General features: G+C 36.2%; 1 protein-coding gene across 2 annotated transcripts in view; it reads right to left on the reverse strand.

Moving 5' to 3' along the window:
• Positions 1-4775: 4775 nt before the first annotated feature.
• Positions 4776-13808, reverse strand: part of lrch4 (leucine-rich repeats and calponin homology (CH) domain containing 4) — a 42457-nt gene continuing 33424 nt past the window's right edge. Inside the window, exons 14-18 of one of the 2 annotated variants that reach the window (XM_052560669.1) lie at positions 12611-12706; positions 12410-12507; positions 11612-11749; positions 11330-11407; positions 4776-5168 (exon numbers count right to left, since the gene is read on the reverse strand). In XM_052560669.1, coding sequence (XP_052416629.1) covers positions 4995-5168; positions 11330-11407; positions 11612-11749; positions 12410-12507; positions 12611-12706 — 584 coding nt within the window. In that variant the 3' untranslated portion in view covers positions 4776-4994. Of the gene's footprint in view, positions 5169-8160; positions 10200-11329; positions 11408-11611; positions 11750-12409; positions 12508-12610; positions 12707-13808 lie in introns of those variants that run through there. The other variant, XM_052560668.1, reaches the window with a different exon arrangement.

A 13808-nucleotide genomic window follows, 5' to 3' on the forward strand; every position in this document is an offset into this window, starting at 1 on the left:
CTCCGCTTCAATTTTAGTTTTTACTTGAAATGAATCCTGCTCAGTGTCAGGGCCATATTCAGTCTGCTGAGCAGGCTCTTCTCACGCTGTGCTCGTGTACATTGCATTGTATTGGTTTTAATTAAATCTAGTTTCTCACTCTCCTACATGCCCCGAGTCCATCCCTCTCATGTCTATGGGATATGGTGTGTGATTAATTATGTAGGAAAAGGTAACGGAGCTGTTACGTCGGGAGAGGAAATCAAGCAATGTAGTAGAAAATAGGACTGAATCACCCACTCTCAATATCAGCACCTATTCCCTAATATTAAAACAGGACACTAAAATGCGTGTGCAGTCAGTGTGATTTAATGTTACGCTAATATATATATATATATATATATATATATATATATATATATATATATATATATATATATATATATATATATATAAGACATTTACATTGTATGACACAATGAAAAGGATACATAATACAATGGTTAAAACCTAATTTGTGTTATTTTATTTTCTAAAATATTAAAATTTTAGATAATGCATTAGCAAAATGTTGATATTGCTACAGTATCAATTTGGTACAGTATTATATATTTAACTATTTTTATTTATTATTTATATTTTATGTACTACTTTTTTATTCTTGATAAATAAGAGATACTAATTAATTTTGACAACGTATCGAATGCATTAGTATTTTGAAAACATTAACTATGATTAATAAATGCTTTAGTAGTATTTTTCATAGTTCTGTTAACTGAAGTAGTGCCACCTATGATAATTCTCTGATTTTAGTCACTAGATCAAGACCTCTGATGTGAAACAGACCAATATTACTTTTTAAACGAACTACGTTTCTGTTAATTTCATTTAACTTAACTTAGTCTGTCGAACACATCAAATAGTTCTTGCCTGAACACAGAAAGTGGACGGTTTTTGCAGACTATAACTTCAGAACTTTGATGACCGAACAGATGCAACAGTCCAGCACAGATAAACACCTGCCCAAAGAAGTGAAACATTAAACTGGATCCTGCTCCACATCATAGCATATCCCACAAAGCCACACGCACAAATGGATGAACAAGAAAACTTGGAGAGGTTACAGCCTCTTACACAGAGCCATATGCTCTGAAACATGTCCATGATAATGTGACTAGATCATTGGTGAGTCAATATCACTGGAAGCCACAGTCTGTTCTTTAACTTCATAAGACAAGAGCAGAATGAAACAGAACTGAGTAAGAAGTAATTCAAAAGAGCGTAATCCAATTGAGTCGAGCACAGAACAATGCATGGGACAAAGCGTAATTGAAAGGTAATGTTAGGCAGTAGCATTCAATTCAATGGAACAGAACATGATACACGAATGTAGAACAAATTACAAGCTAGAAATGTCACTGCATATCGGGTCGGACATGAGAGTCGAGCGCGTCGCTGCTTCTAAATTGAAACAGCAGTAGCCCCTCAGCGGCCAGCGAACAGGGCACTTAACTCTGATTTTAATTACATTTGTTGGGGGGAAACCATTAACAGTATTGAGGCATCAGAGAACAATTTATGTTTAACTATTGATCCCGTGTGACTGCTGTTCTTTGATTCTGCCGATTGTGTGCAAAAACTAAACTTCCCATTACAACAACATCAAGGTCACATCTGGCAACATGCTTGTGAAAGTGAGCCGGTCAGGTCTGGTCTGAGCTGATGCTGATGCTGGTCAGGTGAGTCTAGGAGTATTACACTCCACATTAAAGATGCACTTTGAAGAAAGTGCTTACATTAATAATTGATGCAGGCCGCCTGTAATCAATTTGGTATGTCTACCACAGTACAGCTCAGCTTTTGGACTCAGCAGAGCTCTGTTTGGGGCTGAATGTAAAATAGCATGTGATGACTATAGAGTCTGTCAGGCTACATTATATCCAATGGCGTAGATTGTGGAATTTCCAAAAATTTTACATCGCTTTGGTCCAAAATGTGAATTTGTGTGCTTTTGAAAGCCAAAGCAGAACGTAAGTGACAGTTTGCCGTTTTAGAAAAATAAAAATCTCTCGCTCAAAAGCTGAAGAGTGGCAGAACTGAACTGATCTCAATAGCTGCTGTTTTCTCACCCAAACTCTGAATCAGACATTTCATTCTTTGGATAGCATTTCAGTTATGTCACTTCTCAGATTCATCTTCCCCTCTGAGGTGCTTTGCTGGGGAACTCTTTCTTCTTCGGCTGTTTTCATGACAGAAGTAAGGATATGTTTAACTTCTGTGACTTACACTGGTGCACTGAAAGTTCAAATAGGGTAAAATGAGCCTAAAAACCATTCTTAAAAGTGGGAACTTATTTCTCTTTTTTTATATGCATACTGAAAATTAATGCAGCTAATTTGTGTAAACAGGCAAAATTATATATATTTTTTTCCATTAAAGGTGATCTAAGAAAAAAATGCATCGAGTCTTTAACCCCATACTTCAGCCAGTACTGTGATACAGTGCAGATCTAGTTTGCAACTTTTTCATATGCAAATGGTTTTTTTTTTTTTTTTTTTTGTGGATTTAAGTACATACTTGTTCAAAATGGTGTATCAGTTGTCTGTTCATTTAATCATCTCTAGCATTTCAGAACCTTTTAACTAAGTGTTTTATAAGGACTTTTTAAGCTGCTTTCAGAAAATGGACACCTGGAAGCTGTAATGTTAGGCATATGTCAATCACATTCAACAAAACTGACAAACAATCAAGTGTTTTCTCTGCATATATATTTATTAATGAACAATGTTTATTACCTCTGATCATAAAGCAGCTTTTAATCCCATTGCAACCTATATTTTATTTATTAAGATGCCATTATCCACGAATACAAGAAACCAATACAACAGCATTAGAAAGTCAATTTAGCATAATACAGAACAATGGATCAAAAAGACACTTTTCATCACCCATTTTTGAATTGGGCACCAAATAATATTTTATGAAAATTAATGATAAAGCTAAACAAGTGAAATACCACTCACAAGTGAAACGTAAATATTATTATAGATGTTGTCGTCTCTAGATATCCATGGAGAACAGGAGAAAACTCCTATAAGATACTGCAGAAACAAAGGGACACATTGCTTGTCAAATTCTGTACACGTTGTTTTGGATGTTCTATTATTATTATTTTATTATTATTTTGTTACCTTGTCTGTTTTTGCTATTTAAATTGTGTGGAAAGCTACTGAAACGCACAATATTCACAGGCCTACGACACAGTTAAAAATCTGTCTTCTCTATGCAGTCAATAAGAATATCAATAAAGAGCCGGTTTATGTGTTCATTGAACCACATTTTTTTCCTGAATAACAGTGGTAGAAATGTTCAATAGCTTCTTCTAGACTTTAGGTATTTCTATACAGAGACTGACCTTCTAAAACGCTACCCTGAGGAAAACTCACTTAAGTAAAAAAAAAAAATGTGACAACTAGCCCCGGTAGTCTTCCCCATAGTGCAGATTTAGTGAAGAAAAAACTAATCTCCTACAGAGTAAATTAGCTGCTTTGCACAGTTTGATTACCACTGTAAAAATAGCACTGTAAATCAAGGATCTGTAGGTTGGTATTCATGCTCTTACTCACAGTCTCTTGGAGATAGTTAATATAGGCATAATGTTCATTTAGATCAGTGCAGCTCGGCTAGCGGGCTGCAAGTCTGACAGGCTATATGCAAATAATATGCAACTAATCACGTACAGTAATTGTGAAGAGTTGGAATAACAAAAGCATCTTTAAAAATTGATGAAAATCTATACGTTTGTTGTTGACGACAAAGTTTAACATCTAAATAAAATCTACACTGTCACATGTCAGAAGCAGCCAAATTAGTCAGATGCTAGGCTTTTGTTGGATGCAAACAGCATCTTCCTGGAATACAGAACACCGTGTACTAAAAGCTAAACCTCATTCCAGCTGTGATGTAATGCTAATGGAGAGGTATGATGCTGTTTCAGGGCCTGATTGGTGTGCAGAAACTGAAAGACCATTTGATTACGAACTATACCAAGACATTCAACATCAGAACATCCGACTGTGATCCGGCAACAGATGAGAGACCGAGTGAGTCATGAAACATGGTGGCTACTCCAAACATAATGACTCAAATACAGGAAATGCATTGTTTTAGAGTCACGTCAGAATCCAGACCGCTTCCCACTGAAGTCCTGTGGACCGAGCTGCTGAATCACACTATTTAAGCAATTTAGGTTTTTAGGCTTTGTTTAATATAATGAGCTAGATAATCAACTCACTTTATTCCCAACTGTGTACGGTTCTCCCATTTTTATTCCAGTCACTGGTTTGAAATAAAACAAAGAGGTTAAAAGGTTGCTTCAGCTTTTTAGCTACACTCTTAATAAACTACTTTCTTATTCACAACAAATTAAATAGATCATTTGACACACAGCTCTTGCTAAATAAGGGAGCCGTGGCAGAGCTATAGCGAGCCACATTGTTTGTCCGACACTCCAAATCTGCACAAAATGTCACAATCGGAGCCCAAGAGCTGTTGTTAGCTTATCACAGGTTTACTGCCACCTTAGCCGCTCCGCAAGAGTAATTACCTGTGAAAAACCAATTAAATTTGCATTGTAATAAAGCTGAGATTACAAACGTAATTAATTTTCAATTATGAGGAAGCACCAACAAAATGATTACACAAGAACGGCCAACTAGCTCAGTAACGAGGCTCATTTAGGTAACGTCTTGCATCATGAATCATATATTCTGCAGAAATATGCAACAGACAAGAAGTTTTAAGTTAAATTTGCTTTATTGTCCTTTATTTCCCTCTGTTTCAGTCACAAAGAACTCGTGCTAGCAATTTACATAAACTCCTTTGTACATGCATTGTAACATTGTGTCAAGCTGGTATTATTACATGATGGCTTCTGATCACCATTTCTAACGTAAAAAAAAAATTATAATAATACATTGTGCAACTGAAATGTGCTGGAAATAATCACTTGAGCACTAGGAGGCGGCATCTTGATTTTGAGTCGTGGATTGAAGAGGAACTCCTGAGGGGTCCTGACGGGATGAGCGACGGGAACCTGACGTGGGCAACTCCAAAAGCGTCTGAACGGTCTGAGCGATGCGAGTGAGCCCCTCTTCCTCCAGAATCAGCTGTGGCGGACACAGTGTGTCCTAGTGGGATTTGATGATAAAAAAAGAATACCAATATAAGTTTGTTTACACAAAAACAAGATAATAAAATCAGCAATAAACCATCTTGGCATAGGCAGGCTCTATGAACATTGCTTCTTGTATTGCAGGCCCTGAAATCTGCTTCTAAGAGGAGATTCTAAAGCGTGACGTGCACTCTGTTTGAACAAGCTAGATACTAGACCTCAATATGAAAAGATTTCCATGCACCTAAGGATGGTTGAGACATGCAACTCCCATCTGTCATCTCAAGGACCCACAACATGCAAGATACTCCCCAGGTGCAGACATGATCACATAAGCAAAGTGGCAATAAGAGGCACTTGTGACAGTCTGAAACACGTGAGGGAGGAAAGGCAGGGAATGCATGCAGCACAGCACTTGATCACAAAATCATTTCTTTGAATTGCAGACACTATGGCACCGCAGTGGCGTTTAAGACACCGTCTCTCAGAGACGCAGCCATGCAGTTATAGCACTTCAGAGAGGATGCCATTTCAAGTACAGTGAGTGGAGCATAACAAGCCAGCACGTCACCATCTTGAAAATCCATCATGCATTCCAATTATTAAGTTCAGTCAACCTTAGCCGCATACATTAAGTATAGATTATGTATGAGTTGTATTTGATAAAAGGCTTTTATTGCCATATTCAAGATGTATATCACTTGCAGTATATATCAGATTTTGCAATAAGCTCATTGCTTTAACACAATAAAAGTGCAGCAGCATTAGAGTGTGAACGTATTATGATTTTAACCCTCTATTGTGTCATGTGGCCATTTGGAAACAATTCACTGTCTTGTTTTTCAGAGAAAAAAAAAAAGTAGAATTGTTGAATTAGAAACTTTAAAGAAGCCAAACAATGTTGTTTTGAAGACACCTCATTTGTTTTTTACTGAAGGTCAACACATGCACAAGAGCGTTTCTTATTGACCTATTAAAATATTTCTTCAACATCTGGGTTTTGGCTGCTTCTCTTTTAAAATGGGTGTTTATGCTCATATATTGTCATGTTTACTAATACAGCTTTACAGTAAACGGAGAAAATATGAATACAGCCATATGGCAATTGTCAGTGATGAATTTCCTTATTGTTAGCTGCACAAGTTATTACTGGAATTATTTAAATTTTTTTTTTTTGGTAATTATAACAATGTAGAACTCTTTAATTTATGTGCTCAGAAAACTTAAATAATACAATGAATAAGAGTGCATGATGACTCTGCCTCATAACAGTATTATAAACAAAGAGTTCATCAATTCATTAAAGAAACACATACTTAATTATAAGAGACTTCTGAAATTAAAATTGATTTTCTGTAACGGTAGAGACATTTTTTTTAAACATTCCATAATTACGAGAAAAAGCGACACCATAGAGGGTTAATAGCAACTGTTCTCCCCTATGAACACAAAGCACTTTTATAACGTCAAAGTGAAAAATGAGCTGGCCAGTTAATTAATAAATAATTAAAAATAATAAACAGAAAATAAATGAGCACATAAGTATTCACTCGCCTGCTTTGACACAGTTTAATGAGTACAGAAGTGACCAAAATAATAGCTTGATGAAAGTACGCCTGTATGCAGATAAGGTGCTTCACATGATTTCAGTGTAACTGTGTCTGATAGCATCCTAATCAGTGCACTAACACCGTTACACTGCCAAGTGTGCTAGGAAGAAAGTCTTTGATGATTTAAAAACACAGTTTGCTCAGAGGAATGACATTCGTCTATTTTAAGTGCTGATTAATTGCAGAAAATGCTTGAAGCAGCTTTACAGTTCTTTCGAACACTTCCTGCAGAGTCAGTGTCTACAGACAAAACCTGAACGGTTGCTTTTAAATAATAAGCAATGTGTTTGAAAAGAAGAATGAGCTAAAGCTCCATTGTCACTATATGACTAAGAATAGCTGGTAGTGTTTACTTAGTGTTGAACACTTAGATGCTCACTTATTTTCTTTGTTCTTGGGTTTATAAAGTTGTTTGTGCTGATGGGTGGTAGTATATTTTCATCTAAAGAATAGTTGTATCATGCAGTTATATGTAAAAAATATTTTACAGAACATTGCATTTTATATGTGCATGTACTGTATGCATTCCATTCTTAAAGAAATGAATACTTTTATTTAGTAGACGCATTCAGTTGATCAAAAGTGACAGTCACAACATCAATAATGATATACTAAAGATATTATTGATTTGGAACTTTCTATTCATGAAAAAAAAAACATATCACTGTTTCCACAAAAACATGTACAGTAGTACGACTGTTTTGAACACTGAACATGAAATATGTTTCTTGAACAGCAAATCAGCATTAGAATGATTTGAATGATTTCTAAAGGGTCATGTGACACTGAAGACTGGAGGAATGCAGACTGGTGAAAACAGTTCGATTTCAAAATATCAGATTTTACTGTATTTTTGATCAAATAAATGCTGCCTTGGTGACCACAAGAGACTTCTTTCAACCCCAAACTTTTGAAGGGTAGTGTATAAACCTACCTTCCAATATAAACAAGCGCACACTAGGGTCCACAAGTTTAAAAAACAACCACATGATAACAGAATTGTGAGAAAAAAAAATCAAGTAATCATTAAAAAATTTAATTGAAAAAAATATATATATTTTTAATGCTTTTTTTATGCTTTAATGGCAGCAGCGCTCTACTGTCCACAGGTGTGTGGGAGTAAAAATATATTTTCAGTGTGGTCTTAGACTTTGGACCCCACTGTGCAGCATAGTGTATACTTCTCTTTTTCCACTACCCACACAATGGATCAACACTTACCTTTTGGTAAAGGGCACAGAATATGTTGACTCGTTAGCTACAGAGACGAGCTGACGTGAGGATTTCATCCTCAGCAGAGAGACGAGAACTAAAGCAGAATTAATCATGAGCGAGAGCAACAGTCAGTCAGCAACATTTGACTTTAGCACATGTAAAGCAGCAGACAAAACATAAAAATCCGTGTTTCAGTTTTTTAATAATTTCTTTACAGACAAAAACAAATCTTTATATCAATATAAACTTCTTAAATACACAGTGTTTTATAAATATTACAAAATACATTTCATGTGTTGCAACAGTTTCCACGACGGAATCATTCATGTAGATCTAAAGCCTTCTAAACTGAGTCTAGCGTATGTCATATCCTCTGTAAAATCCTTCCACATGTAACACACATATCACTATTTTCATTTTTTCATATGGCTGAAGCCTCTCGAGCAACTGTGAGGAAGTCTATCTATGCTAAATGTGAAGTCTGAGTTTATTATCAGAGTGGACATTGTAAATGAAAATGTCTATAACGATTAGCTTTAGCATTGACAACAATGTACAGTTTTATAAAACTTAAACTCAAGACGTAGGGTGAGGGATGTTGCGTTGGTAACTAGTTATAGCATATCCCTTACCCTAGCCTTATTTCCCAGTCTCTCTCTCTCTCTCCTCTTATCGTTCTCTCCAGATGAGAAGCTGCTCGTTAGTAAACTGTCGGCAAAGCTCCTAAATCACATTAAGTAGGCACGGAATACAAAAGCAACATCAGCATACAGCACCGGGGAAGATGGGTGCTCATGGCACATTACAGGACTACAAAACCTCTAGGGCCGCATTTAGAAACAAGGGAACGGCAGACGAAGAAGGCTGTGGAGAAGTAAGACTCACAGCCATTTCATCTTTAGTTTAAAAAAATTGTGTAATTTGTCATTTGGAGATGTCTGCATAGCCATATCGTGCACCATGCAAATTTGAAAAATAAATAAATGTCCACAGTTTTTTTTTCCCCCACCTGAACCTAAATTATATTACTCCATTAATGTGTTATATTTAATTAGTCATATTTCCGTAATGTGCTCAGTGAGACCGGGCAGCTTCTGCAGAACATAAATCAGCTGAAACAATAACTTCATCTTCAACTGCTTGCGTATAAGAATTATATTAAAGATGCTCTCAAGAAAACCAAAACGAACATTCGAAACAAACAAACGACAAAACAAAAAGTAACAAGTTAACACAGCTTTGAATCTTATTAGTACCGTCAAAAAGTGTTTAAGGAAGGAACAGTTTAGTAACAGGACTGCCCTCTGATGGTCACAGTCAGTAAAACAAGGAAAGTGAACAGTCCACTCGGCCCTGACCCTAACAGATTTCCACAACGTGTGAATTAAACCAAACTCAGCTGAGAAGTACCATCGCCACACTGTTAGCCCCTGTTAAACAGACTGTTTACCAGCTGCTACAAACTCATTCACACTGCTGCGTGAACAGAAGGAACCTGCGAGCTTCTGAGGCACTTCAACCAGAACCAAATACAATTTGTGCCAGTGCTTTAAAACTCTTACGATAACAAGATCCTTTGCAAAGACCACTAGAAGGTGTATAAACTATCCTGGTATCACCAGCGATGCTAAGGCAATCAGGTGGAAAAGCCCTTCATGAGTGGAAACCATGTTTATTTACAGATAAATTCCACATACTGCTGTTTCTGAGCATTGTGGTGTGGAAAAATGTGGATATTTGATCAAGACATCTGATAATTTGCAATATATTTCACTTTTGTAGATCTGAAGTCCTAAAACTAACCTTAAAAGGATATCTGTAGGGAGCTTTAATGTGTAAGCTCAAAGGCATTATGGGTAAGGAATTTGCTCTGATATATTTATTTATATATATGTCAGATGGCATCAATGGTGTGTGTGACAGTGTACACAGTACAGAGATGATGGACTTCCATTACAAAATCCATTACATTTACACACTGACACTCGCTCGCACTATGCTAGAAGGTGGCAGTAGAACAGATAGAGCAAAGCCATGAGGAGAGAGTAGAAGAGCAGGAAGCCGGTGGAAAAAGGGGAGGACGGAGAGACAGAGGGAGAGGTGCCGCCGTCGTCCTCGTTCACCTCCTCCTCTCCTCCTGCTTTTGCCAGGAGCGCCGTCACACAGCGGTGCACTGCAGATAGCTTACTGCACAGAATATCAGACGCTAAACACAACTCCATCTGAGAAAGAGAGAGACAGACAAAAGGACAGGAAGAACAATGCAGAGGAGACAAACAAAGAGGTTTGGACACGCTGTTGAACAAAGACCAATTTAAAGCCGGATCTCTTAAAGGGATAGTTTACCCAAAATATGAAAATTCTATGAAAACCTCTTTTCGGAACTTGTATAACTTACTTTATTTTATTTTTTCTGCAATATAATTTCCATAGAATAATTACTTAAATAAATAGCAATATTTGGAAACATTTGGAATAGATTAATCATTCTAGAATGATTTGGGAAATTTTGTTGTTGACTTTTTTTGTAAAACCATCCTTTTAATAATAACAATTTTGGGAAATCCTTAAAAAATTCACACTTCAGTATAATGTTTACACAAACCAACCTTAGTAACAAAAAAACAAATATGTGTGTGTGTGTGTGTGTGTGTGTGTGTGTATATATATATATATATATATATATATATATACATACACACACACACACACACACACACACGCATCTGTTTATTTTATTAAATCGCGAGCATTCCGCAATATCCATTTAATTTCAATATATATCATTCCACTCTAACAATGTCCAAGCATTTTTTTTCCATACAATGAAAATAAAAGGTGATTACAGCTGTCAAAATCACCAAGGCAAGGCTTTCACTGAAAAACTAGTATGTTGTATAATTCATCTATTCCAGAATGACTCAGAATAAAGTGCAGGAGTCATATGGACTCCTCATACGATGCTTTATGGTGCTTTTTTGTTCTTTTTGGAGTTTTTGGATCTACAGTACTGTCATTATATGGAAGAGAGCAGCTCAGACATTCTGATAAACATCTCTTCTGGGGTTCCACGGAAGAAACTTTGGCACAACATTAACTACTTGAGATGACTATCCCTTTAAGATATATAAATACGATAAAAATAAAACAAGAGAGCGCACAAAAAGGAGCAAATTGAGCTTGAAGCAATCGAAGGACAACATAAAAGAGCTTTAACACTGTTGCGGTCACATGTCAGCGGGAGAAGTAGGTTTTTCTCATTTACAAACAGCTCAGACAACACATCTCAGGAAGAGCAAAATACGGAGGATAATAAAAGAAGCAAACAATAAAAGATGAAATTGATGTTTACCTCAGGGACTCCCAGTCTACGACATGCAGCAATGAAGTTTTCGACATTGAGGCGGCACTTGGCAGCACTCAGCTTTGGCTGAACAGATAGAAATATTGCACATATATTCATTAGATAGCAATTCAAGAACAGCCTGCTAGTAATCCAACTGATCCAGGATCAGCCTTCCTCAAATCGGGATAAATAAGGATTACACACAAAGATCCAGGCATAGTGCTTGTTTTACGAGATATTAGATTATGTTTTGGCCATAATGAAAATAAGAACCAAGTATTAGCTCACCACGGCCGGTGAGGGGATGTGGATGATTGACACAGAACGAGGTCGCACGTGATTGGCCAGCTGGCAGAGAACTGTGCCATTGGACAACGCCTCTCCCAGGTCCTCAGGCAGAGAGATCTTCAGACGGGCCTCCAGAGTCTAGCAGAGAGACGAGGAATGAGGTCAAAATAAATCAATAAATAAATAACACTTGTAAAACTAACAATCAGATCTCTGGAGGGAATTTTCTTGGAAGATACATATCACTTTTTCAAAACACCGGAGATCAAATCAGAACACATCATGTATTGAATCAGGCAAATCATGCATTTTAAACTCCTTAAACAATACTGTACTATATATATATTTATTTATATATATATATATATATATATATAAGTATAATGGCACACTCAAAGTGAACTGAAAATGTTTTTTTTTTATATTAAAAACAGTAAAAAAAAAAAACAAAAAAAAAAACTGTAAGCTTTTGATATATATACTCTAATATGCAGATTTGTCATCAAGAAACTTTTCTTCTTATCCATGTTTTTCAAGCCTGTTTAATGAACAGAAAAAATAATGGCCTTCACTTAAAATAATAAATACTTTCTGAACTTTCTGTCACTATTTTTTTTATCTAATCTATGCACCTTGATACATAAAAGTAAAAAAACTTAATGACCACAAACTTTTGAACAGTAGTGTACATTTAGGCTGTAAAATATATTTGGATATAAATATATTAGAAATAAAATAAATAAGCAAAAAATAGGAGTGTCAGAAAAGCTAGAGATGCCGAGATGAATGCGTCTTTACTTTGCGCAGCTGCAGGACGTCTGTTCTCTCCTCTCGAGGGGATCTGAGTGTGGAGCGGGAGTCACTGCGGCCAGACTCCGCCAAACTGTTTCCTGATCCTGACAGAAAGAGAAACATCTATTACTGACCAGATCAAGAAAATAGCTCCTATAGTCCTAGATTTCCTTCTCTCTGTGTGTGTGTGTGTGTGTGTGTGTGTACCCGTCTTGACGTTGCAGCGTGAGGATGTGCGGAATAAGAAGCTGTTGGGTTTGGGAGCAGAACCTGGAGGAGAACAGGGCTTCGCAGAGGAGGCATCTGGAACATGATACAATCATGATTCATTACATACTGAAGTTACATTCATTAAGACTGGGTATGTACCAATACAGCTGATGTTGATCAAACAAAAACATAATCAATATATTGTGTCTATATTATATTTGATTTAGGCCAGAGAAGAATTGGTCAAGGATTTCTTTCTCTATTTCTGTTAACTGAGTTTGAGTTCCTCTCTACTTGCTTAGTTAAGGATTACAAAGACCCTTAATATTCAGTTATTATTATATATTATCACTGTCTTCAGCAGAGATGCTTTTTAGCTTCATTTAACCCGTTTCATAATTGATCAACCTTACACAGTTACTGAACTGACTTGAGCAGAAGAATTACACTGTTATCTTGTTAGAGTTGCTTTAAAGCAGAGTTTGGATTTGTTTCGTATTTGTTGAAGTTTGCATCACTGATTCCTGTTATTTTCCTGTTTATTACAGTAAAGCTGCTTTGAAACCATATGTACTGTATAAAGTACTTCTGTATATAAATAAAGGTAAAAAGACTAGACTTGACTTATATACAAATTATATTAAGTTGCAACAAACAGCCAACAACAATAAAAACCCGTCAAAAGGTGTCAAAGCAGTTATGAACCCGCACTGCCCTCTGGTGGTCACAGTGCTTCCGAGGTTTTATTTCAAAAAAATTAAATAAAATCGAACTAATTTGAGGGACTGTTGAGGACTGTCTTTTCACAGAGCAGACCAGTGGCTCTCAAACGCCCTCTCTTAATTTTTTTTAAAACAAATTTTTTCATTTAACAAAAAGCTTTCAAATAAGCTAAACGCATGACTGAGAAGTGTCATGTAAATTACTTATCTACTTTTTTAATTGGTTAAAAAAGTGGGATCCCTGAAGAGCTTTCAGCTGGTAAAACTTCAATTCAATGATCTGAATTCTAATAATTTTTGTGATTTAACTAGGACTGCCTATAAATTAAAACTACATTTTTGCAAGAATGCAAAACATTTTCTCAAGCAGATCCACAACAGGTTAAAGTTGGTCATGTGGATTTGCAGCAGTGACCAACAGAAAGTGACTTCTGCGTGAGTGATGAAGAAAAAAAACCCATAGATCTTAAATG

This window comes from Carassius gibelio, chromosome B7, assembly GCF_023724105.1.
Source record: "Carassius gibelio isolate Cgi1373 ecotype wild population from Czech Republic chromosome B7, carGib1.2-hapl.c, whole genome shotgun sequence".
In the NCBI taxonomy this organism is placed as follows: Eukaryota; Metazoa; Chordata; class Actinopteri; order Cypriniformes; family Cyprinidae; genus Carassius; species Carassius gibelio.